Source organism: Rattus rattus, chromosome 5 (genome assembly GCF_011064425.1).
Source record: "Rattus rattus isolate New Zealand chromosome 5, Rrattus_CSIRO_v1, whole genome shotgun sequence".
Lineage (NCBI taxonomy): Eukaryota > Metazoa > Chordata > Mammalia > Rodentia > Muridae > Rattus > Rattus rattus.
The window spans coordinates 141,387,168-141,415,122 of NC_046158.1; the positions used below are offsets into that span (position 1 = coordinate 141,387,168).

The following is a 27,955-nucleotide window of genomic DNA, read 5'->3' on the forward strand; positions in this document are numbered from 1 at the left end:
TTTATTGAGATGATCATCTCGCGATTGAATTTCTAACTGCATTATATGATCATGAGCAAATAAGTCCACAGGGGCTTTGAAAGTGCTTTGAAAATCATTTCTAAAGATCAGAACCCCTCCAAACCCTTACATTTACCTTGTGGAAAAAAGGAAGTCTTGTCAACAGGTTCAAATCAATTATTTTTATGAATGACTTTTACAGTGCAGAGCTGAGGTAAGGTATTACCCAGCTTAATAATGTACCCTTATGTCCTCTGAAAGCAGTCAGCTTCCTAATCAGGTTTCAGTGAGGAATTTTACCAAAGACGAGTTTAGAGAAATCGCTGGGAAAATGGACTCTCTGTTCATCGTAGTTGTTAAATAATTTTCTAAGGAGTAAGTCTGAGCCATGAAACGTTAGAGATCCTTGGCTTCTACACTATCAACTGCACTTACTGAGACACCAAAGATTGGCCACTGTCAACTCTGCTCTACCATTTAAATTGGTTCACAAACAAATGGAAACTCAAAGTTTGTTCCAAAACAATGGATCTATAAGGGAGCAATGTAAGCACAGGGCAAATGCTACATCTGCTCATCTGTGATGGTGCTTACCAAAGACAGAAGTGAAGTACCTAAGCCACACCACCCACACACACACACACACACACACACACACACACAGAGAGAGAGAGAGAGAGAGAGAGAGAGAGAGAGAGAGAGAGAGAGTACTTACTTCCTCAGTTCATCAATGTTGTAAGACACACCCATTTGTACGTGATGGTTCCTTTCCATCTATTTCAGATGGCTTCTTCCCACTTTCCAGTTACTCAAAGGCTACAAGCCCCTACCATTACTTGTAAAAGCAAATATTAAGCTGTTCCTGAGGGGTTTGCCATCTACATTATAGTGTTTTGCATGTTCTAATCCACTTGATGTCTAAAATTGTGTTCCCATGTTTATGTGTTGTTAAGGATACAGGGGGTGCCTCTACCCCACTTTTCCTCCTAAGCCTTTCCTCCTAAGTCTTTGTTGAACAATACACTGAAGGGCAACAAGTTCAGGGACATGGCTGTCAAAATATAACAGCGCTAAGCAACATTCTCAGCCGTGCCCCATGTTGCTGCACCTACGGATACTTCACTCCCATTGAAGAAGCCATTTTTGGTGCATTTTCCCTCAGAAGTCTGTGCTTGATGTTTCACTAAGCTACACATCACAGCAGCACAGCAGCACGTAACTATCTACTCATCATGGAGTAAGGAAAGAACCAGAGCTCTGGAACCCAAAACCCAAGTCCAGAATCTGACTGTACCAGTATAAAGTTAGAAAATACTGTCTCTCTCCCTTTGCATATATATGGAACAAAAGTACTTTCAGGGAATGATATTTGACAATGATAAGAAGATAATGTGAGCTTTAGAAAAATGAACATCAGACTCCCTTCATTCTTAAGTTCCATTCAGAGAGCCAATCTTAGCCAACAGGCAGAGCCAAGGGACCTCAGGGATATGGTTGTACACAGAGAACCCTCCCAGTCACACCGGTAGCCAGCAGCTCTTAACCAGGAACATCTGGGAACAACTGGAACCACGAACCCAGTTAAAGGAAAATCCAGAGGCCCCTAGTGCCAATTCAGACTCTTAAGCAGAAACCAGCATCCCTTAGAGTATTTAAATTTGGGCAGTTCTCGGGGATCAAAACAATTATAGAATCAACTTTGAGACACTGTCAAAGCCAGGAAGCCATAAAGAAATAGCTGGAAGTAAGATTTCCTCAGAGACAAAACTAGAACCAGGAACACAGAGCAATGACCAGATCTACTTTGTTTGGTCATGGGCCAAACAAACTATACCTATTAGATATACAAAAGGAACCAGAAGCCTACAGGGATATAGTCTACATGGGAACTTGAGGGGGGACAGTCAGAGGCGAAATCCCTCAGTGATACAGAACTAAGACTCCCCAGAGACATGCAAATGGTACCAGGATTCCTCACCATGATGGAGTCAATGTTCCATCAGAAATACTGTCAACTTGATGAGCATCTCCATGAACCCACGAAAGGCAGAAGGTTCTTAGAATCACAGCCAGAGTTGAGAGTGTCTCTCAAGTCTGAGCAAACCCTTAATTGTCTTTCCATAAAAGGAAACAGATTTCCACCAGAGAAACTAGGAATGACCTTTTTTCAAAAGCCAAGAGGAGGGCCAGTCAGATGAACAGCTCAGCATCTCGAGGTATCCTTACCGGCACACTTGGTCCTGGTAGTAAGGGGAGGTCCTGGTGGTCCTGTGCCCCCCTCTCCTGGTCGTGTGAGCAGCACCCGGATCTCGTACTCCACATCGGGGTCCAGGTGCCAGAGTTTGTAGTTGGGAGAGTCCACGATGTGGGTCTCAGCCCAAGTGCCTGTGGTCGTGCGGTATTCTACCTCCTTCAGAATGATGGGGCCATCCCCAATAATAGAGTTGGCATTTGGTTTAATCCACAGGTAGGTGGCCCCCACCGCCAGTAGTTCTGGGGGAGCAATAGGTGTGGGAGGCTCTGAAAGAAAGCAGACAAGCAGAGGAATTTCAGTCTTAAATGGTATCTTGAGATGGATCCACAGGAACCACACAGTGAAAGGAAAAAACCGACTCCTGAAAGTTGTCCCAGACCTCCACAGGCAGCATGTGACACATTCATGTGTGTGTGTGTGTGTGTGTGTGTGTGTGTGTGTGTGTGTGTGTGTGTGTGTTCCCATTTACTATAACTTGAGAAATATGTGTTTAGGAGTGATTGGTAGAGCTTTCATTACCCGTTAGAGGTTGATTCTCCCTCTCTCAGCAGCCATTAAGTGCCTACTTATAGCTCTTCATTTAGAGGTGGAACCTTGTAAGATTTTTCCCATCTACTCTGGTGTTGTCATTATGTGGGTCTTGTTTAGGGACCATACTATTGAAATCCCAAGGTTACAGCTGTCTCATATATAGAAGACATCACCTCACTTCATATGCCTTCAACCTGTGGCTTTTACATTCTTTCACCTCCACTTCCGACTTCCATTCTGAGCCTTAGTTGTAGGGGCCGTGTTATAGATAGATATGCCAATAGGGTGGCATTGCTTTCTCAATTTTGCCAATTGTGGATATTCTGGTTTGCTTTATGTCAACTTGACACAAGCAAGAGTCATTGGAGAGGAGGAATCCCCAATTAAGAAAAGGCCTTCATAAAATCAGGCTGCAGGCAAGCCTTTAGGGCATGTTCTTACTTAGTGTTTGCTGTGGGAGGGCTCAGTCCATTGCAGATAGAGCCAGTCCTGAGCTGGAGGTCCTGGGTTCTATAAGAAAGCAAACTGAGCAAGCCCCGAGAGCAAGCCACTAAGCAGCATCCCTCTGTGGTCTCTGCATCAGCTCCTGCCTTCAGGTTCCTGCCTTGTTTGGGTTCCTGTCCTGACTTTCTTCATTGATGAACTACAATGTGGAAGTGTAAGCCAAATGAGCCCTTTTCTCCACAGGTTGCTTTGATTATGTTTTTATTATTATTATTATTATTATTATTATTATTATTATTATTATTATTATTATTATTATTATTATAGCAATAGTAACCATCTACTGCAAAAAGAATTCTCCTTGACAGGGTGTGAGAACAATGCATATTGTGTTTGTGGGCATAAAGCTAAGTAGGTAGAATATAGTTAAGCACTGTACTGGTCTAGAAATGCAGCTGTAGTAGATTCTCCTCTGGAGCTCATAGTCTCACCAGCCATGGGTATCTGGATAGGTTTACAATACCAGACACAAATTCCCTCCTATTAAGGAGCCACAAGTCCAATCAGAGAGCTGATGGTTAATCCCAAGATCTCACTGACACTGCTGCACCACACCGTGCGATGCTAGTAACTGTCATGGTAGGTAGCTGGGTGAAACAACTGGTTGTTTTTCTACTGGTGTGTCTTGCATGGAACCTCTGGATGTTCTGAGAATTCATTCTCAGGGAGGAGGCTTCCGGTTGGTTCCCATGCAGATCCCACACACTATTAGCAGAAATCCTCTGCAGATGATGATATAAACACAGATAGGAAAAAGGATAGGGCAACAAAAATTCATCTTCTCCCTCACCCTGACAGGTTCCTACCAGCAAAGAGTGTCCTTGGCCAGCAGGAGTCCAGCAAGAATCATAGCCAAAGAAAAGGTCATGCCAAGGTACCCGCTAACTGATCTGTGTGGCACCTTCCTTAGGCAATGTATACGTAACCAGACAGACCTAACCAAACTCACAGAGCTCTGAAGAGGAATGAAATCCACATCTCCCATGTAGTGTTTCCATATGTACACCAGGCTGGCCTCAGGCTCACTGTGTACCCCAGGCTGGCCTCAAATGCCAGATTCTTTTGCCTTGTCTGTCCAAATTTAGGGATTACAGGTATGCCTCATCATACTTTATCAAGTGGCCACTTTTTTCTGATAATATTTTATTTCCTGAAAAATATTTTATTTGTAGATGGAGAGATAGCTCAGTGGGTAGCAGCATTTGTTTGCTCTTGAAGAGGACCAGAGATCAAGTCCCAGTACCCACATGGTGGCACTTAACCATTGGTAACTCCAGTTCCAGGGCTTTGACACCTTTTTCTAACATCCATGAACACCAGGTATACAAGTGGCACACAAACCCATACTCAGGTTGGACAGCATACATATAAACTAAAATGAACAAATCTTTTAAAATTTAAATATTTTATTTAATATTCATGCATGCCTAGTATTTGTATCAGACTTCCATAAGATCAACCAAAATCCCATCATGGCTAGGGAAGGAGCTCAGAAAGTACAAGCCCTATCTGAGGAATATGATATCTACAGGGAGAGTGAGAATCAGGGATGTGGACTCTGAGATGCAACCCATGATCCAAAGGATTTATTTTCTTTTTGATTGTGCATAAGTGTATACATATTTACATGTGTGGGCAGGTTCCTGCAAAGTCCAGAAGAGAATATCAGATCTCCTAGGCTCGGAGCTACAGTGAGCTATCTGACGTGGGCACTGGGAATCAATCACTAGCTACCCACAAAAACAGGACGTTCTTTTAACCCCTGAAATCTCTACAGCACCTCCACCCCCATTTTATTTGTTCATTTTTGGTTTTTGGTTTTGCTTTTCTTTAAAAAACAAACTTGGTCCGTTCATTTATTTTATTTGTGACAAACACAGAAGTAGAACAAGAGTCAGAGAAGGAAGGGAAGAGAAAGCCTGCCCTGTGTTAGCAGTCAACGGTAACAGCCTTGGACATTTCTGCAGATTCCAGCCCAGTTCTTACTCATATACTTTAGTTTCAGTGACACCCGGGCCAGATGAAGATGTGTTTTGCTTCCCTCTCTTTAAGCATCCTCATAGTTTTGGTTATGGGATACACGGGTTTGCTGTCTCTTCTAGGTACCAAATAATTACCAAGTTATCATCCTAATTGCTCTCCCGTTGTTGGACACTTGGGCTGTTCTAAGTACCTCTATGGTAAATAATTTTGCCACTGATGTCTCTATGCAAGATATTTCATGCCTACCCGTGTGTCTGAGTCTAGAATTGTTTCATGCCCAAAGGGCAGGAATGGGGTTGTCTGCCAAGGGGAATGAACAAGCCTTTGAATCCTACAGCAGAATGTTAAGGTGATAGGGTGAGAAGTCAGAAGCAGATTTATTTAAGCACTCTTTACCAAGGAGAGTTTCTGGTTACTCAGATGAACAAATGATGGCTTGGGTTTAGTTTGGACCTCTCAGGTAGAGACTTTGTAATGGAGGGCTCATTCTGTGTTTTTCTTTTAATTAACTACCTGGCATTAAAGATTCCCCAAAAGCAGAATAATCTACTAAGAAGCAGGGGTGGACAATACAGTCTCAGAGTGACTCGAAGCTCATCTTGAGGGACAACTCTAGATTGTCGCTATTATAGCTCGCCATTTGGTCAGAGGAAGGAATTAAGCAGATTAGTCAAGCTAGGTGCTTTTCTTTACAAAGCCATGGAGGTTATTACTCAAGACCTTGTTATCTCAAAGGTGTTTGCAAATTGATTTTGGGATAATTTGTTCCAGGTAGAGAAGTTAAGTTGGCAGGCAGATAATTTCTGGGCTCATCCTTTGTGCATTTTAAATATATAGAGCCTCTGACGGCCATTATCAATCCCTAGGAGCTCCTAACAGTCTCCAGTGAGGCCTCAAGGGTGATATTCTGTAGCTCCGTGATGACTCTGCCTAATTCCCTAATATAATTATTCACAGACCGGCGCTGGACAGGATGAAGAGCAACCCACTCCGATGCAGTGCGGGCTGAGCAGTGGCTGCATTAAGCTCTTCCATTGACTTTCTCCCATGCTTTACTGCTCCCCTATTTCAGGCATTAGCAGTTTTCAATTTCCAACCAGCAGAAAGAAAATACAGTATTAATCTTTCCAAACATTTACTCTCTTTTCATGTATTTCTAATGGTAGGTGGAAGTACAATAACAAACATCTTCTTGAGTGTATAAATGTCCCCCATCTCAAACGGCAGGTTCACAAGTTCATGGGCAGTCTGGACATTGTGGCATACCCGCGTCTCTCTTTCTCCTCAAATGTAGATCAGGTAAATTCAGCATAGTGTTTTCTGGTGTTTAAGGATCTCAATGCAGATGCTTGCTTTTACTTTTTATATTTTGATTTTACTCTTTTCTGTGATATACTGGTTTAAAATTGGTATTATTTAGAAGGCAGATTTACAAGTGTTAAAGGGAGAAAAATGCAGGGATGAGGGACAGAGCCTTCTTGTTAACATACAATCTGTCATTTTAAATGAATAGAAACATTTTCATTGATTCTTATCATGAGTCTCTTCTATATCTAAGATGAACTCTCCAGTAAGACTATGTAAGAGATGAACAGGGACATCCAGTCCAGCTTAGATGTAGCCATCCTAAGATCTCAGAGTCATCCAGAGGAATGGTGAGTCTTAGAGGGCACTGCAGATATATTAAAATGAAACAGGGCAGGTAGAGTATTAGAACTCAGGTCCCGATTCTTGCTCTTCTCTTTCTCATTTTATATTTTAGACATTTATGGGATTAAGTAGAAGTGTCATTAAAAATGAGTATACCAGGAGGGTTTAACTTTGAATAATACAAGGATCCTAAAAATCCAACAAGAAATTAGGTGTCATTCATAGAAATGTGGAAAAGTACACCGCCAAGAGTTCTATGCATTATTTCAGAAATTTATGAATCCTTCTGTTATAGTTCATCTTCCTCAGCAACTTCACTGGATTTAGAATCACATAGGAGATGAGACATACTTCTGGGCATATCTATCTGAAGGTTTCCAGAGAGGTTTGGTTGAGGGAAGACCTACCTAGAATGTGAGTGACATCATGTCATAGGCTGGGGTCCTGAGGCTTATTAAGAAGGGTAGGGGGGAGGAAAGCAGTCAAGCAGCAGCATAATTCATATCCCTCTACTCCCTAAGGACAGATGCAACGGGACCAGCTCCTTCATGCTCCACCACCGTGTCTTTCCTGTTCTTATTGACAGCAAGCTCCCCCCCCCCCAAGGGCTAAATAAACCTTCCCACCCATCAGTTTTTTTGTCAAGTACTTTGCCACAGCAACAAAAATAAATGAAAAAAAAAAACTTCTGAAATCCATCTATAAGTCTATGCATTGTAAATAGAAATATAAGAGAATCTATTGACCAACCACGTGCCCATATCTTATACGTTGATGGCACTCTGGACTACTCACTGTTGCAGGGATAGGGGCTGGGAACATAACCAGAAGTAGGATTGATTACCTTTTAACATGTCTAGTTTCCCAGGTTCCCAATGTTGTAGGGAAAAGAAGCATGCAAAGCCTTCCATAGAACAAGGATGAGTAAATGTCTAGGACCCATGAAACGACGCACCCATCACACTCTCATCTAAAGCACAAAGACATGAGGTTGACCCATGACATAGCATGGACTTCCACAAAGACATGTTACAAAGCTCAGACCTCAAGCTCCAACACTCTATATAATGTATATGTATATATATATATATATATATATATATATATATATAACATACATGAATGTTCTGACCCATAACTATATACTCATTGATAGAGACAGAAGGGCCAGAAGTTTAAGGTCCTCTTTAGATACATAATGAGTTCAAGACCAATCTGAGATGCATGAGACCCCATCACTAAAAAAACAAAACTTATGGACAGGAAACCAGGAAAGGAACTAACATTTGAAATGTAAATAAAAAATATCCATTAAAAAAACAAAAGGGGTTGGGATTTAGCTCAGCGGTAGAGCGCTTGCCTAGCGGCGTAAGGCCCTGGGTTGGTCCCCAGCTCCGGAAAAAAAAAAAAAAACAACAACAAAAAAACCCAAACAAACAAACAAACAAACAAAAACAACAACAAAAACAGTTTTCAAATCCACCTCTCTTCACACCAAGGACTCCACTAAGGTCTTAAGATGAACAACTTGACAGGTAGAAGGTCCCTGTGAGAGAAACCCCAACTTCTACAGACCTATGTCTGCATCTCACTGCCAGCTGAAGCAGCATGTACATGGAATCCAGCAGTGAAGACAAACATAGACGCTGTGCCATGGAATTGGAGAATATCATAGCTGAGAAAAGCAGTACTGACGAACTGTGGTGTGGGTCATACTGCAGGGGACAGCCTGTGAAGGGTAGCCTATTGATCATGTAAGGTCTTCCAGGGGAAGGTTAAGGTAGGACCATTGTGGTCAGACATTCCTGGGGGTGTCCCTTAAATCTGTATTACTTGGGCACAAGTCACCCAAGGCTAGTCCAGTCAACAACTAGAGCTGCATATTTCAAGCCCTTATTCTACAAAGATTCCTGAGATGCTGGAGTGTTCTATCTGTTGATTGAATTAAATAATGGAAATGAGAATGTTATTCCCTTTAGTAGGCAGACTGGCTGGACGGGGTCACAAGGAAAACTTCTGGAGCTTGGAAATATTCTGTGCCTTGACGATGGTTACATAACTGTCCCAGTTTGCTTTCTATTACTGTGATAAAGACCATGACTGAATGAAACTTTGGGAGGAAAAAAAATGATTTCACCTTGAAAGTTCTAGACCATGGCTCAAGGGCATCGAAGCAAAAGCTCAAGGAAGGAACCATGAGGGGAAGCTGCTTCCCGGCTTTCTCCCAGTGGCTCACCCAGCCTGTTCTTTTTATAGATCATGGGACCACCTGCATAGAAATGGTACCGCCCACAGTGGGCTGGGCCCTCCCACGTCATCATTAGCCAAGAACATGCCCCATAGGCATGACCACAGACCAATCTGATGGAGGTATGTTTTCCGTTGAGGCTTCCTCTTCCCAGATGATCTTAGCTTGTGTCAGGTTGACAAACTGCTAACCAGCACAGCAATACTCATAAAAACAGACTTTAAAATACAGTCATCTTTGTGTATGGAAATGGTGTCTTTAAGCGGTACAAAAAACTGGGCTGACAAGATGGCTCATCCAGTCAACGCTCTTGAATCACAAGTCAGATGACTTGAGTTCAGTCCCCAGAAGTTGTATTAAAACCCAAACACCACATCTCAGCTCTGTAATCCCCAAACTCTGTAGTGAGATGGGAGACACAGGAGAATCTCTTGGACTTTGGGCAAACCTAGAGGATGTAGTTCAGCAATGCAGCAGCAAAAGAGAGCCTGCCTCAACAGGGTGGAGGGGGAGAGAGCCTGTCTCAACAGGGTGGAGGGGGAGAGAGCCTGTCTCAACAAGGTGGAGGGGGAGAGAGCCTGTCTCAACAAGGTGGAGGGGGAAACAGATACCTCAAGTTGTTTTCTGAATTCCACATATATAAACACACACAAAGATGAATATATTTATAAATCATGAAAAACCAACAAAATATTACTATTCCTGGTCAATAAAAAAGAAAGAAAGTTCACTCCTCCTGGTCAATAAAGGAGAAAGAATGTTCACAGAGAGACACATGGCTTAATCTATTAGGAATGAATCTCAAGAGGTTTGTAGGAGATAGGGCACAGCACTTCAGAACACATAATGTTCTCTCAGAGACCCTGAATCCAAATCTCAGCACCCATGTCAGGGCACTTACAATCACTTGTAACTTCAGATCCAGGGATCTGGCAACTCTGAGTTCTAAAGGCATCTGAACTCATGGCGCAAATATACACACATAGACATATTAAAAATAAGAAATTACTATTAATAAGAGCTTCCAACCTTGTGCCATTTATCTCCAAGCAGTTCTATCCTTCCTGTCCAAGCTTGACTCTCTAATGCATTCCCTAGTGCTCAGATGCTCAGATGAGGAGAGCTCCCATCTAGGAGCTGTCCCTACACACAACAAAATCAACGCCTCTCTGATTCCCAGCATCCTCTATGCAAAGGCAAGTGATTGACACACGACTGCATCTCTGCCCACAAAGTTTGAAATCAGATCAAGGGGGAGAAAAGGCTGCTGTTAAGGAGCTGGAGCCTGTCTTGGAAAATGGCATTGGTCCCCTCTGGTTAGACATCAAAGCCTACTGAGGGAAAAGATGTTGTGAGCCACCCTCAAACTGTGGGCTACAGTTGCCCTCGAGATGCCAAAGCTCTCCTTCAATGTGTAGATGGTGTTGTGACCCCCTTAATGTAACTCAGCCTCATCCTCAGGCAGCAATCTTCAGACCAATTCTGCCTTTCTTTTCCCTGCTGTGAGCACTTGTAACAGTTTGACTCCCAGAAATTCCTACAGAGAGCAAAAGTGCTTCAAATAGCGGAAGATGGATCGGTGTGTATATGCATTGTCTGCTTCGGACAAAAATCAAATGCTCTGAAGAAAACTGGATATCACTAAGAAGGGAAACTTTTTACGGTTCGGGTAGGGATAACATGGCCCCCAGAACGTGCCAATGCCTTCTTTACTCTACCAGAGTGCTCATTTAACTTTGATTACTGGTCATATGGTCTTGGAGGTATCGTTTTCTAGGACTAACAGCACGTACATATATGTTCCCAAGGGAGGCAAGTTGCTATACTATTATCCCGTTCATACCTTTATATATGCTATTCATGTCAGCTACAGTGTCTTTCCTCTTACCCTTAGCTGAGGCATGTACCTTCCCTGTTTTTCAAATCTGCTATAAAACTACTTTTGCTTCGTGGACCACTGATCTGTCTACAAAGATGCTCAAAGGCACTGGAGTAATCGAACTGGTGCTTAGTCAAGACTGCTGCATAAAATAATGCATTAAGGACCAAAGGATGAAGGGGAGTTAACCTTCAGCCACAGTCCAAGGGGAGCTAGCCTGCAGCCAGAGTCCAAGTCTTTTGCCTTGCATTCACCAGCCATATGCACAATTCTAAATAGTTTACCTGATCTTTGCGGGTTTGATTTTCTGCCCTCGAGAATGGAAAACTACTGCATGACATAAATTGCAGAAATATTTAAATTTTCCAGGTAAGACCACAGGGATTCCCTGTGCATTCACTGATCTTCCCTGCCTTTCAGAGCCAGCAGTGAGCCTGATTTCTCATGCTTACCCTGGCTGGGGTCTATGCAGTTTCTGAGGATGGTCAAATGACTCATTACATACCAATAGGTGACACTGGAATTATTCTTTGTCCCTCATCTTGAACTTTTGACATACAGATAAAACACGGAGCAAAAGAACTCAAGGGGAGAGATTTATTTTAGATCAGGATTCTGGATGTTTCATCATGGCAGGGAGGCCACTGGGAGCAGAGGTACTCCTATTATATTAACAACTACAAGGCAATATGGGGGCAGGAGAGAGGAGAGAGAGGGGAAGGGGGAGAGAAGGAGGAGGAGGAAGAGGAGAAGGAGGAGGAGGAGGAGGAGGAAGAGAGAGAGAGAGAGAGAGAGAGAGAGAGAGAGAGAGAGAGAGAGAGAGAGAGAGACTGACTTTCTTGGTCTTGTTTTCCCATAGAGGTCCCTACCCAATACAAATGTCATTCACTTTCAATGTAGGGCTCTCTTCTTAGTTAAACCTCCCTGGCAATGTGGAAACAACTGCACAAATGCATCCAGAGGGGTGCTTTACACATGTGAGCATCTCTTGATCCAATCAAATCAGCACAGGATCACAGTTGAATAAGTACTTGCTGTCTTATCTGGGTGTGGTAAAACACACTTATATCAGTACATGGATGGCTGAGGCAGGAGGATAGTGAGTTCCAGGCTGGTGTGAATTACCTAGTAAAAACCTGTCTACAGCAAGTTTCAAAGTGAAGACTTAAATATTTTAGATCATATTTAAGTGGGTAAGAAAGTAGTCAACAAGTTCTCTTTGAAGAAAAGGTGCGTATAATGACATGGAGGTGTAGACATCGGGAAGGACGTTGTAGAGATCCGTGTATGGGTATCTGCCAAAGGCACAGAAGAATTTGGAGAGGAACAAAGGAAACAAACCAACAAATGATATGACGGTTTGTTCCTACTCTTTTGGTAATTTGCTATGCCATGTTCTGGGAGGTCTTCCTTTTTCTGAAGAGAAACAGAGGAGGAGTGGATGTAGCTGAGGGAGGAGGCCAAGCTGAAGGGTACAGGGAGGAGTGGTGGGAGGGGAAAGTATGGTCCAGATGTGATATACGAGTGAAGAGTAATTGAAAAACTGGAACAAGACAGCATTCACAAACCCAGATGAAGAAAACTTTAAACAAAGTCTCCCATTTTCAGACTGTGAAGAACACAGAGGGATCCAGACCGAGCCAACCATGAAGCTTGAGCTGAGGCTCATGGAGAATGTCTTAGAAATAGATGATTAAAGAAAAATCCCAAGTATCTAGAAAAAAAAAAGACAGCTCTTCACCAAAAACAAAATAGAAAAGGCTTTTTAAAAAATGTCAATCACCGCACTGTGTCTGTTCAATTTGAAACCCAGGGCTATGGGGAAGATGAAAATGATAAAAAATAACCCATGATAGCAGTAAGAAGTGCACACACTGGACAGCCGTAGACACCTGCCAGTTTGCTCAGGATGCTAAAATGCTATTTGGTTTTATTTTCATAGAAACTCTACGGGGAACAACTGGGAAGAGTCACATTTTTTTTTCTTATTTTTTTTTTCTGAAAAGAAGAGATATCAAGATGAATGTCAAGGAATTAGTCAGTCAAAGAACTGAGATTGGGACAGAGACACCTGTCTAAGTGGCTTCAGTCCCAAGCACTAATACAAGGATCGCATTACCAATGCAGAGCAGAGTACTCCTCAGAAGTGTGCCCAGAATTCCAGCCAGAAAAGAGGTGCACATTGAACAGAAGAGCACTGTCATACATAGGAAAAGCACTGCCCACTGTGTTCCTTAAAGAAAAACGACTTGACAGTTCATACCAGTGCATCTTGGGATGATGAGTGTGGCCTTCAGATGATCAGTATCATAGTTTCTAGGACGTGGCGTCTGAATATGCCAGGAACCAGTCCCTAGGATAGGACTAGCTGCTACAAGATTTTTCTCTCCAAGAGAAGAGTCTAGAGAAGAATACTAAAACCCACATTCCCTCCATAATGCTCAGGGACCATCACAGAAGAGAAGCAGGGGTAAGGGAGGACCAGAGGCAAACAGCATGTTCTGGACCAGACAGGACCGCAGCACTCATGAACCCACAGCATCCATGGCTGCCTGCACAAAATCAAGCTGGTCAGCATCCTAGAGTAGTGAGAAGGGGTTCATCAGTCCACCATCTTGACTGAGAAGCTATGAACAGATGGTAGTTTCTGGGGGGGAGTCAGTTTTCTTTATGTGTGTGGTTCTTGGTAGGTCAGCCACACTCCAATGGATGGCTGTATACTCATGAGTATATGGACAGCACCTACTAGAACAGAAGGGATATTTTAAAAGGGGACAATGGAAGGGAAAATAAAATTAGGGAGGCAGGGATGGGCCTGGGAGGCATTACAGGGAAGAGTTAGGGGTGAATATAATAAAAAATACACTCTATAAAATTCTTAAAAGATTAGATTTAAAAAGAAAGAAAACTACCCTAAGACAGATTAGACTGAACAGAGCCCACAATTCCAGAAGAGGCCTTTCTTTCAGGCATGTTTAGCTGGTGCTTCTAATAAGCCATTTTGTGATAAAATGGTAGCCCTTTCATTAGATACCACAAATGTTTTGGGAGAAGTTTCTCTCAAACAGATCTCTCTCTCTGTCTCTCTCTCTGTCTCTCTCTCTGTCTCTCTCTCTGTCTCTCTCTCTGTCTTTGTCTCTCTCTCTCCATCCCTCCTCTCTCTCTGTCTCTCTGTCTCTGTCTCTCTCTCCCTCCCTCCTCTCTCTCTCCCATCCTTCCTCTCTCTCTCTCTCTCTCTCTCTCTCTCTCTCTCTCTCTCTCTCTCTCTCTCTGTGTGTGTGTGTGTGTGTGTGTGTGTGTGTGTGTGAGATCCCAACTACTTAAGCCTATTAAAACACCAGAGAGCTCACTATAAAAGCACATACTTTCATATGCAGTACTGGGGAGGCATTGACAGGAAATTTGCTATAAGTTTGAGGCTAGAGATGGCGAGTTCTAAGCCATACTTGTTAGTAGAAGTGAGACTGTCTTGAAAAAACACATCAAAAAACCCAAAACCAACCAAACAAACAAACAAACAAAACAAACTAGTAACACCAAAATGTTGGTGCTGTAAGTAAATAAGTATTTTCCCCACCCTCCGCCCTCCCCACCCCAACTCTTGGGCCGATGTTTTCTAATAAACCTGCATGGGCTGGCTACTGTACAGATGCATGTTTAAATAAGCTCAGTTTCCTGTATCTCATGCTTTCACATTCAGTGTGTGCTTTCACCATGGCTCCTCTCTTCCCATCTGCCCAGACATCTAGGTACCAGGAATCAAGAAGCACGGCTGCATCATTTGTCTTGCAGGTTTCCCACCAATATCTCGATAGCAGTGAGAGATATGGCTACTTCTGATACTGTCCAAAGGTTTCCACTGTGAGTTGAGACTTGACTTTCAAATAGTCTTATAATTAAAAAAATAAATAAATAAAAAGTATTTTTTTCTCTATACAGTGGTCCATGTAATGGGCAAAAAAAATTCATTATATGGGATACCAAGGCTCTGGTTTTCATAAAATGTAACCACATGTGTAGTAGTGACCAGAACAGTGTTCTGCTTTTTCTTCTCTTTCCCCAGTACTGGATCATCTCATTCTGTGTACTATGCAAATGTACTTCTGTTTCAGCTTCAGATGTTATGAAGAACATAGGATGGGTGCGTTCACAAATGACGTTCTGTGCATCCATCACCAGGCTCTGAGCATCATAACCTTTCAGCCAGATGGTGACATCATTCTCACTTTATAATTGAAATAACTCCACCAGCAAATCTGAGGTTTAAGATGATCAGCTGATCACAATTACAAGAAGGAACCAGGATTCCATCCAAGGAAGATTGCAGGCAAGTCCATCAGTACCATCACTGTTGAGAAGGATCAAGTGATCCTGCCTAGGGTACAGAAGATGGTGAAGAGGAGAAGTCAGATCCAGAACTACCCCACACAAGACTGACAGGAATCAATAGATGCAGAAGGTACATAGGAACTTACTGTTTCACCTGTCTGAAACAGAGGACCCCAACATGTGCTCATAACTCAGCTTGAAGATGTCTAGGAATAAGTAGTATACACTCTAGGGACAGCACAAGTAGTGAAGCTTTTAAAAGATTTATTTTCATTAATTGTGCAAGTGCATGCACACGCATGTGAATGAGGACATGCATGTGCCTATGTGTGTGTCTGTGTGCATGTGAGTGCAGGTGCCTATGGAGTTCAGATGTGTTCACTCCCCTGGAGCAGGTGCTGGGAACCTAACCTGGATTCTTTGCAAGAGCAGTATATGTTCTTAACTTCTGAGCTATCTCTCGAGCCTCTACAGTCTTTGTACTGAGAAACACACACCTAGACTCTAAGAGGACAGTTCTCTCTAGTTCTCCAGGTTCATTAAACTACTCTTGCCATCTTAACTTTACACACTGTTGATTACAGAAATAGCAGAAATCATTTTGTGTGTAGTCTTTGCTCTGCTAGATCCCTCTTCCCCTTCTCCAGCTAACTCACTTTTTCTTGTCCTTGAAAATTTAGCTCTCCTGTGGCGTGCCCTCCTGGATGCTCTCCTCCTTATACACTTTGTTCTCTGTGCTTCCTGCTATCTTAGCCCAGGTTGTGAGAGGCAGAGCCCGAGTCAAGGTTTGCAAAGAAGCAAAAGATGAGTTGAATTCTCAGGATGTAGCGTTCGGGGAGCAATGGCACTAAATAAAGATGTGATTTTGATTGCAGACTAGCTTGAGGAGTTAATATTCAGGAGCTCTGAACACGAACGGTACCAGTTTTAGGCAAAGGCACCAAAATTACATAGTATTAATTAGTCACTCTCCCTAGATGCATAGGAATCACCATCTCCCTCAATCCCCCAGCAATGCAGTTCTTATATAGTTAAAGGTACTTAACTTGAGACAGGAAATATTAATCTGCTAGGACCTTCTGAAATAATAGGGTGCAAAGTAGGCAGCTGAAAACAACCGTCATTTATCAACCTGCAGTTCCCAAGGCTGGGCATGTGTCATCAAGTTGTCACCAGGACCATTTTCCCTTGAGAGGCTCTAGGGAAGACTCCTTGTTCACCTCTCCAAGCCTCTCCAGTCGTGTCAACAGTCCCTGAGCTTCTGTGCTTTGTGCATGCATCTTACCTCCCTCTGCCCTGTCTTTACATGCTGTTTTCATGTGACTGGAAATTTTACTCGAATTTCCCTCTTCGTATGAAAACTTAGTTCATATTAAATCAATGTCCGTCTTAGTTAGGGTTTCTATTGCTGTGATAAAATATCATGACCAAAAGCATCTTGGAGAAGAAAGAGTTTATTTTGCTTATAGTCCACTGAAAAGGGAAGGCAGGGCAGGAACTCAAGGCAGGAACCTAGAGGCAAGAGCTAGTGTGAAATCCATGCAGGAATGCTATGCACTGGCTTGTTCCTCCTGGGCTCTCAAACATCAATCAAAATAATGTCCTATAGACTTGACTATAGACCCATCTTATAGAGGCATTTTTTTCAAGTAAGATTCCCCCGTCCAAGATGCAACAAAAGTCAACCAGCATAAGCTACTTGACTCACTCTTCTTCAGTATGAACTCATTTTCACATAAATCATAACTTAGAACAATCTATTTTTAAATATATTAGCAATTTGAGTTTCCAGGAAGAACAAGACTTTGAAGGGAACATTATTCAACTCACTGAAAGGGACAAATATAAGTTTTCAGCTACCACGACAGAGGTGGGTGTTCTGGCCTGGAGGAAGAGTGTGTACACGAACAGCAAATTCTATGACTACATCGGGGAGGTCCCTCCTTGGCACCTTTGGGATACCTGTCTATTGCAGAATTTCTACATCTTTTAGATCACCAGAGGGAGGTTCTGTGTCACCAAACCATGAGGTGTTCAGAACATGAAACAAGTAACTTTGTCCTGAGATTTCAAGTCCTAAGGGCATAATATAGGCACGCTTGAATCTTCTTCCTTCCCAGCATGGTAGCCTTTACATATCTGAGGATGGGAGCTGTCTTAGGACTCTATACCATTTCTATGTTCTTCCCACTCTTGTATTACCACCATCATGCGCATCAGCCACACTTTTGCACAGTTGTGACTGCGACACCTGATAGAATACCTGAAGAAGGAAGGATTTATTTTGACTCATAAGTCAGAGGGTTGCAGTCTGTCATGGCGAGGAGGGCACAGCACAGCAGCTCTGTCCTGCTCCTGAAAGCATGAGTGGATAGTAGAGGCTGTTCACATTGCAGCGGACCAGGAAGCAGATGACACAGTAGGAATGGGGGGTAGGGTATAACCTCCAAAGACCAACCCACTTCTGCCTGCTAAGCACACTCCCTAAACACAGCAGAGCCTCTCTAAATAGCAACCCCAGTTTTGGAACAAGTGCTCTAAATATGAGTCTTGGAGTGGGGTATTTTATAACCAAACCATAAGATGTTATTTCAATATCTCTTATTTTGACTGTTTAAGCTGTAATCAGAATTGAATCACTTTGAATTCCAGCTCTCATATTTTTAGCCATATGTAGTAGATGTTGGTAGTACCCAGCCAGATTCCTTAGTGCTTAGCACCTCTACACACTAGAGACATCCTACGTCTACTACCTGGGTTCCCTCTCAGATAATGTTGTCACAGGATTGGAAAGAAACCATGACAAGGCAGACAAGATATGCCAGGACCAGATATTATACTCCCAGGGACAACCTTCACCCAAGGAAGGATAGGGTAGATATCCTAGTTTGCTGGTTCTTAATAAGTAGTAAGACAGTGTAGTGAGTTTCCTATCTCTTATATGACCCCTAGTGACACTGTCATAGTTAGTTTCCATTGCTGTGAAGAGACACCATAACTAAGGCAACTGTTATAAAGGACAACATTTAATTGGGGCTGGCATAGAGGTTCAGTGGTTCAGTCCATTATTATCATGGCAGGAAGCACAGCAGCATCCAGGCAGGCATGGTGCTGGAAGAGCTGAGAGTTCTAGATCTTCATCCAAAGGAAGCCAGGAGCAGATTGTTTCTCACGTGACTAGGAGGATCTCAAGGCCCACCTCCATAGTGACACACTTCCTCCAACAAGGCCACACGTGTTCCCAGCAATTCCACACCTTCTAATAGTGGCATTCCTTGTGCCAAGCAATTAAAACCAGACCACTAATCATCAGAAACATAGCAAGATTACAGAATCCTGAATCTGCCCCTCAGGGTACTCTGTTCTCTGCCTCACCTCTCTATTCCCACTAGAATTCCTTTCACTTTTTAGACCAACTACTGTAAATATGTCTCGTAGTCTGTTTTGGGAGACATCTAATTTAAACTATTATAAAATCTATGACATATTATTTAATATCTATATCTCAAATTCCCATTTGAGTGGAAGATGCAGCTTAGTTGGTAGAACATTTATCTAGCATACACAAACCCTTGGGTCCACTCTAATCATCACAGAGACTAAGGGTGATGGTTCGTCCCAGAACTTAGATGGTAAGCAAAAACAGAATGATCGGAAATTCAACGTCTTCCTTGACTATTCAGCAAGTTTGAGGCCAGCCTGGGCAACGTGAAATCTTGTCAAAAATAAACAAAACCTCTAAAGAGCAACAATAAAACCCCCAAAAGTAGACATTCAAATTCTTCATTTATAAAATAGATTAACAATGTCACTTTCCTTACAGGAAATGCCATGAGGATTAAATAAAGTAATATATTTAAAACAAACAGGCCACTCCTACCATATAAAGTGGATATCATGGTATCTGATATCAGTATAACTGCCTACCTACCAGAGAGTTGGTCAGTACAGTGCTCCCTGCTTTCTAACCCTGTAGAATAGAAGGACCCCAATATATCCTCCTTCCTATGTCTGGATAGAGAATCAATAGCAATGTCTGTGTGTTTTAAAATAAAATTTTACACAAAAAATACATTCAGGAGCCCAGCCTCAGTCTACTTAACAGAGTCAGGGTGAAACCTATGAAGTCATTTACAAATGCATAATTCAGTAACAACTTAGCACCAGATGAGATTTTATGATCTGCAATCCTCTTGTCTGCCCCTGGCTCCTCTTTGTCCCTCAGTGCCTCATAATTTTCAAGATTACTCTTTGCTGGGCCATTTCCCAAAATTAAGAGCAGAATAATTACGCTAGAAGAGCCTTTTTGAAACTTACTTGCTAATCAGAAGTCTTTGGAACGCATGAATCAAGAGGCTGTCTCCCTCAGAGGAGGACCTAGGAGACCTAGGATTGTCAAGCTTTGCAATCAGAGGCCACTCTGTAGAGGCATCTTGTCTCAGAGCAGCAGGGGTCATGTGACAGGCATCTTTTTGTCCTTCTGCCCCGCTTTTGCCCAGCAGCCTTGTTGTAGAGAGATAAGTAAGTGGAATTCACATCTTAGTGAGTTTGGATCTCTGAGTTTCAGATATGCTCGATTATACACTCATGTGATATTGGAGACATACTCCAGGGCAAGAACAACTAATAATATCCTGGTGTTATGTATCATTTTCTAGTTCAGGGTTTACTTATATGAAGCCACTCATTCCTTATACCATACCATTAGGTAAATGCTATTATAGGTACATTTAAAAGATGAAAAAACTAAAAAATGTACCTGTCATACATCTCTGGTCTTTTGGCTCGCCTTGTAATGATCAGTTCTGTGACTCTGTAATAGAACCCTGCACATTATATATCCTGGTACTTAGTAATAGAAGATACTAGAACAGTGGTTCTCAAACTTCCTAATGCTATGACTCTTTAACACAGGTCCTCATGTTGTGGCAACCCTAAAACATAAAATTATGTTGTTAAGACTTTAAAACTATAATTTTGCTACAGTTATGAATAGTAATGAAAATATCTCGCATTTAGGATGTCTGATATGCAATCTCCAAAGGGATTGTGACCCACAGGTTGAGAACCACTTCTCTAGAGGGAGCTAAACAAAGGATGAAGATGTTCCCTTTCTTGCCTCATTGATGGCGCAGCAAGAGGTAACAGCATCTCTGAGCTTTCATTTCTGCCAATCTTCAGTACAGCCATAGCAGAGCATCTCGCTGGAAGTATTAGCAGAATCCAGGTCATTCCCTCACTGCGGAGGTCCCAGAAACTAGCCCTCCAGGTCTCCTTTTCCAGACTTCTAGTCCCCATAATATTTGTTCCCTCTGGATTGCCAAGAACTAGACGTAGCAGTGCTTTCTGTCATTTTGGGCTACTGGAGCATCTCATGTTTGCTCTGTAAGCCTTCTAGCATTTGTGTAAAATTCCTTCATCAGTAAAAGTTCTCTAAAATACCTTGTGTGATCTGAGGCTGGCTAAACCCTACAAAACAAAGCTAGATTTTATAATCATCTTCATTTTCCACATCAAGAAGCAAATGTGGCCAAGCCCATGCAGTTAGTACATAGTAAAGCCAAGATACTCAGATTGCCTTGTTCTAGATTTTGTAGTGCTTTTTAAAATTACATTTTTACATATAGTTCACATGTGCAAGTTAATGGACAACTTGTAGGAGTCAGTTCTCTACCATGTAGACTGTAGGACCAAACTTTTCTAAAACTTAATCAAACCAGTCCCAGGGACTGACCCAGGTATACAGTTTTGGTGGCAAGTGCATTTTCCTGCTGAGCCATCTCACTGTCTTAGAATTTATGGTCTTAACTGCTACACCAAATTGACCCATTCTTCTAACCCTCTGACCAACCACAGAACAAGATGGACATAGAAGAGCGGAGCAGATTAAACTTTCTTGTTCAACAATTACTGAAAACCGAGTCTACTTGTTCTCAGTTAAGAAGATAAAAACAAATCACTATCTACTCTTGGGAGGAACCTAGTGGAATAAAAATGAAGTTATATAATAGACAGTGGTTTGTAGGACCAGGGCTGTACTGGCTTACAGAAGACTGTGATATACAAAAAATTAGTCCTTGAACAATATCCAAGTCTTATTCCCAAGTGTATAGGACCAAAAGAACTCTGCCGATATGATGGACACACAGACATTGACTCTAGTACCCTGGTTTATGCAGGCGGGCTCAGCATAATCATATACAGTCATTTTAAGTGAAGAAAGAAGTAAAAAGAATTGGAGGGGGATTGAAAAGATAGATAGATAGATAGATAGATAGATAGATAGATAGATAGATAGATAGATAGATAGCCAGGGCAGGGCAGGCAGGCAGGCAGGCAGACAGGAAGACAGAAAGGAAGACCAAAGCCCTTTCTGGCAATGGCCATCTAACTCAGGCTCTCAAGCCTTCTGAGTTCTATAGTCTGAGCATCTGGATACTCAAAAGCATCTTGGACTGAACTGAAAGCATCACATTCAGAATGAATGAAGAAAGAAGTTTTCTCCCCCAAGGATCTGACCTCTAATGACCTCTAGAAACTATTAAAAGTCAGGGAATAAATACTCCTGTGAGTCAAATGAACACAGTCCAATACAGTTGTAGACATCTAACCTCTGATGCTATAGATAAGAAACTTTTATGGTTCAGAGCACAAAGTCCATGGCCTCTTCATACAGTATATACAGGCTATTAATACAGTCACAGATGCCAAAATCTGGTGGAGGTGATCATAGAGGGTTTCTCGGTGAATTCAAGCCATGGGTATATTGTTGGAAAGCAGAGACTTTAGGAGGTATGGGTATCAGGTGGGTTTCTCTTAGCTAAACCTAATAGGCTACTCCAGGGCTGCATATCTTGCAGAGATATGCAGGAGATATGCGGAGGCAGCAAAAACTGGAACGGAGAGGTCAATGTGAACAAAGCATCATAGCAATGCTTTGTAAGTACTGGTATAACACAGGTGCTCATTCCTCTGGGACAATTCTTTGGAATGTGGGGTACAGAAAAGATCTGAGGGAAGGAAATTAGACTTGGGGATCAATATGGAGGTCAACATCTGTTGACAGTTATGGAGGGAAGAAATGAAGAAGTCTGAGGAATATGAAGGTCCTGAAGTCAGACAGGCTGAATGAGAGGAACAAGTTGGAGGTGCGGGAGACTAAATGGAGATAACAGGTGGCCCCTGGTTGCATAAAAGGAGCAAGGGAGATAGAACCAGTACAAGAATATGTTTCGAGGGGCCTGGGATCCTACACAGTTTTCCTTGACTTCTACAGTGCTTGTGGGGTTCATATTAGCTCGTATTTATCCACTTTCCATCCCAGTATTCTAATGCTCTGTAATAGCTCTTCCACTCCATGTCCAGTGCCCTGTATGCAATTTCTTTGTAATTCAAAGAGCAGTGTGGGGAATTAACATGATGAATGATCACTGGGTCAAACAGAGGTTGGCTTGATATAACTATTGCTTAATTATGTCACTTTGGGAAAATCACATCATGCCCTTGAGCTTTGGGTTCCTCATATGTAAAACTTGGGCAATGGGGCCTACCTCTTGGTAGATCTCAGTGAAGATCAAATGTAAATGACAGAAACCTGACAAAGCTGATGGCCTTGTTTCCTCCAGTGACCCTTCTTGCCATTCCAAAGTCCAGCAATGGTTGTGTAGCTCGGGTTCACTAGCCTTGTGAGGTCTGGTTACTCAAAGCATCTTGGACTGAACTGAAAACATCAAATTCATGTCCATGAATGAAGAAACAACTTCTCTCCCAGAAGGCTCTGCAACTCACAGTCAACAAGCACTGGGAGAAAAACTGATGCTGTCACACTAGGATAAGTCTGAGAAAACCCAATTCAAAGGACATGCAGAGAGCAAGGGAAGACACATGCAGTCTAGAGTAACTAGAGACCAGGAGGCTTCATCAGTTGCTATGCTACCAGACACAGAGAGAAAGGCTTACACAGAAGGGGGCTGGGGCTTTAGAGATATTGTTATTTTGCAAATTTCTCTCCTTGGTCGATCCCTATGTGCAAGGGGGAGATGCATAATTAGTCTCTAAGCTGCTGAAATGGCTAGAAGAGACTAAAAGTATAGATTCGTCTGAAGTGTCAGGAAGGGGTGTCCAGATGGATTAAGAAGCTTATCCACATAGCCCGCTCACTTTGCATGGAGAGTTTAAGAGATGATTGCCCCTTTATGTAAAGGAACTGAAAAATTAGCTTCTTCCAAATCTCCTCTCATCCCTATAGGGCTGACTCCATGCTCTGCCATACTCTGCCAGGAGAGAGAGCCAGCAGAGCCTAAGCTACTGCTCCCATCACAGAGGTTTCAAAATGAAACCTTTGCAAAACTCTGCAAAGTCTTATAGACACAAGTCTCATCCCTCACCATTTTAACCTAAAGAGGTGGATGATTTGGGCTCCAAGAACAGAAACAATGGCTTCATGCTAACATCTTCCACAGTCTTTCTTCTATAGATCCATGCAAACCCAGTGTTTATGACCCTTCAGTAGTCTAGATATTTCTAACAGTGAATCCAAGCATTTCTGGAACACAGACTCAATGAACTCAAAGAGATAGCCATTGACTTCCACTGAATTATATAAAATAGCAAAGTTTTAGCTGGAGCCATTTCATAGAAGAAATTCTACATGATGGTACAGGAAAGTTCTTTTCAAAATTTTAACTACATAAAAGATTTCAATAAATCCTATCTTCGTGCAAATACTTTCTAGAAATATGAAGAAATAATATACCTCCAAATCCATTTGGGAAGTCCACAATAAATATCAACCCTCTAGAAGGGTATCAAGACGAAAAATAACTCAGAGGTACATCTCTCATAAGCATGGAGATGATACTCTACACAATAAATAATAATAATAGAAAAGAACAAAAGCAATTGATTTATAAAATGCCTAACAGTTCATGATCATGTTAATTTTATACCAGGAAACAAGACTTCCTTAAGACAAGCAAACCAGTCAGAGGAAAACCTCATGATCACTGAAGAAGTGAGGAGAAAAGACATAAAAGACAGAGGAGCAGGGAGAAAAGATATAAAAGGCAGAGGGAGGGGAGGGGTGCTGGAAAGGCCTCTGGATGTGACGTGGCTATTACATAAGCTAACTCACTGCAGCTGCAGTTACCCACAAAGTTCTCCAAGTGATCGAGAGCTAAGCAAGAACGGGGAAGGGGTGTCAAATGCTCTGCCCCTAGCTGAGGAGCTCATGACAGCTAATGGCAGTTGAGGAAGAAAGAATCACTTTACTTTGGGCTGTGGTAGCCACTTGTAGCTGGCCCATGTCCCAGTGGATGATTCAATATTTATAAGAAGCACTAATTTGACTTAGTTTTTTTTAAAGACATGAATCTGAAGCTACTATGTTTTACAAGGTAGAGGGAGCTTGGGGTGGGGTAGGATAGATGTAACAAAGATACCTTGTAAATATACAGAAAATTTTCCAAAAATTTAGTCAAAAATTCAAAAAGAGGCCAAGGAAAAATTTGATGAATATATCTACTCATGTATAACTAAGCTCTTATCAATTAGTCATAGGACAGAAGTTCCTTATTGTGGTAAAGGGTATACAGGACATAAGTCTAAGATCACAATCGACAGTCCATTTCTGAAGGTTTTCCCTTAACTTTGCCATTTCTACTGGGTGTTCTAGGAAGTGCAGTGAGACATAAAGATTAGAAGGCAAATAAGATGGTTCCTTATTTATAGACTACAGAATTTTATATATAAAAACCCCTCCCCAGGAAATCTCAAAATATGAATAGCAAGAATATTTTAGAAAGGTTCTATATATTAACATCTGTAGAATATAGAATATTATAAAAAGAAACATGAAAGATAATCATTTACTGGATAACACACAATGTAATAATGTTCGCTATGGTTGGAGGTAACTGACTCGGAAGTAGCATGAAGTATATAGAGTACTGAAAATGTTTATGACCAGATTGTCACAGTTATATAAATGTGTAGTTGCAGAAAAATTGAGAGAGATTCATATGGTGTAACTATCACTTATTTCATTGTGTTATGCTTCAACAATAAGATAGTTTCAACAAAAATACCTTATAATGTATGTATGTATATGTATGTATGTATGAATTTCTGTTTGTATACATTCATTTATGTCTCTTTACTTAAAGCTATATAACATTACTGAACTATGTTTTAAATAGTTGAATAAGAAAATAAAATCCATGTTGGTGAACTGGAGGAGTCAGTACTGTAAAGCTGTAGATTACCTTGAGTTGAACTACATAAGATCCTTTTGCTTATACTAGTTTCATGGAAAATTTGACAAATGAGTTCTGACATTTATATAAAAATGGAAAAAGCTTAAAACACTCCAAATAATATTGAAGAGAAGGAAAAGCTAGAAAGTTTATACTGTAGGATCAATATCAAGACTTAGCATCAAGCGCTAGTGATTAAGAAGGCAGGGTAGTGACTATAAATAGAGAAATAGGATGAAAGGCATTGGCACTGTCACCTAGGTCTGGCCCTATCAGCTACAGTGCTGTGCTGGCGATTTGTCAACTTGACACAAATTAAAGTCACCTGGGAAGAGAGAACCTCAACTAAGGAACTGCCTCCATCGGAGTAGCTCGTAGGCAAGTCTGTGGGCATTGCACTGGTTAATGGTTGCTATGAGAAGGCCCAGCCCACTGTAGGGAGGGCCACCCTGGGCAGGAGGTTGAAAAGCAGGTTGAGCGAGCAGGAGAGGCAAAGCAGGAAACAGTGCTCCTTCATGACCTCTGCTTCATATGCTGCCTCCAAGTTCCTTATTGAATTCCTGTCCTGATTTCTTTTGATGATAGACTCCAATCTGAAAGATATAATAAACTCTTTCTTCCCTAAGTCAGTGTCAGTAAGGGTTTTAGCATAGCAACAGAGACCAAACTAAGACAAACAACAAATGTCAGGCAAGTACAACAGAGACACAGTTACTGGCATAATCAACCACTCTGACTGTATTTGAGGCCACTTCCACAAAAAGAAATTCCTACCTGGGACTGCCAATCCAGTTAAGAACTTACGGTTGGAACTGGATAAATGGTTGAGGGGTCAAGAGTATTTGCTGCTCTTGCAGAAGACCTGAGTTTAGTTACAAGCAAGCATATGAAGGAGCATAACCCTCTGTGAAACTACACTTCAAGCAGATCTGATGCCCTTGCCTGTCTTCTGTAGACACTAGAGGCACATGGTGCACTTACATACTCATACACATAAAACAAAACATTAAAAAATAAAGATTTTAAAATATAACCATCAAAAACCCATGATGGGAGACTTGGGTCTAGGGGGCAGAATTACTTCTGTTGTGTAGATAAACTGGCATGGTCCTGAGCGGCCTTCAAAATAGTTGTTTCTACCCAAACACAAATGCTACCCTCAACTTCAATCACAGGAGTTTCACTTTCCAATGATAGCAGTGAATGTAGGGACATATGACGGTCAAGGTGCTGAGAATAAGTGACAGTTCAGTGCTCATTCCTGAACACAACAGTTGCTTTTCTCTCTCCCTCCAAGACTCAACAGTTTTTGCAGAAGACAGGGAAGAAAAAAATGTAGAAGCTGGGAGGTCAGAAGACAGTCTCTGAAATGTCCTCTGTGCTTGGTGCACACAGTGACACAGTGACAACCTCACAGCATCCGTGCTTGTCTACAGTGAGCCTATGCAAGACTGGGCTTATTAACAGTCAATCACAGATTGGAGAAGGACTCATAGGGCTTTATCATCCCCTGATAAACTGTGGGCTACTAATGGATTCTGGGGAGTAGGCAGCCATCATCTTCACTTGTGTGCCCTTTGAAGAATCCACTAGACTCCAATGGATAGTTCCAAGTTCATAGTCACACAGACGATCCTAGTTAAATAGCATGGATGTAGAAAGAGACTTATGCAGTGCGGTAGGTGGGAGAGAGACCAGAGGCTGTGGGAAGGATTACAGTGATCAGAATGTATGTTACATAGGTAAGAAATTGTCAAAAACAAATTCAATGAACAGTTATGAGAATAGATGAAGGAAGAGAGTAGAACCCAGAATAAATCCCAGAAATATATCCATCCATGCATAATCAGTTGCTTTATACCACAGTTGCCACTGCTCTGTGGTAGAAGAGAAGTGCTCTGGAAAATCCAGATGCAACAGTGATTCACAAAATAGACGTGAGTGTTGAGCCTTGCCTCACAGCATGAACAAAATCAATTCATGTATGTTAGAAGCCCGAATATCAAATAATAGTCAGAGTTTTATAGAATAGGCTGTGACTATGAGGTGGAATTTTTTTAAGTGAAAAGCATTTAAAATTAAGCCAAAAAAGAAATTGCTGATGAACTTGAACCACAGGGGTCTCCTGCTGATATTTAAAGCCACAACTGCCTCATCTGCATATTCCTACCTCATCTTCAATCATCAGGAGTCACCAACCTCTTATTCACGTCTACAACTTTGCCATTTCAAGAAATACATAGCTTTTGAAATTAATTCTTGCATTGTCTACAGAGCATCCCACCTGGAAGATTAATTCAGGTCTGTATTCACCTCTCATTTTA

At 41.8% G+C, this 27,955-nt stretch overlaps 1 protein-coding gene across 1 annotated transcript in view; it reads right to left on the reverse strand.

The window, feature by feature from the left end:
• The window catches only part of Ptprt (protein tyrosine phosphatase receptor type T), a 1,079,747-nt gene that overhangs the window by 567,166 nt on the left and 484,626 nt on the right, over positions 1–27,955 (reverse strand). Inside the window, exon 7 of the mRNA XM_032904674.1 lies at positions 2,227–2,520. Within this exon, the coding sequence (XP_032760565.1) occupies positions 2,227–2,520 (294 nt within the window). The remainder of the gene's footprint in view (positions 1–2,226; positions 2,521–27,955) is intronic.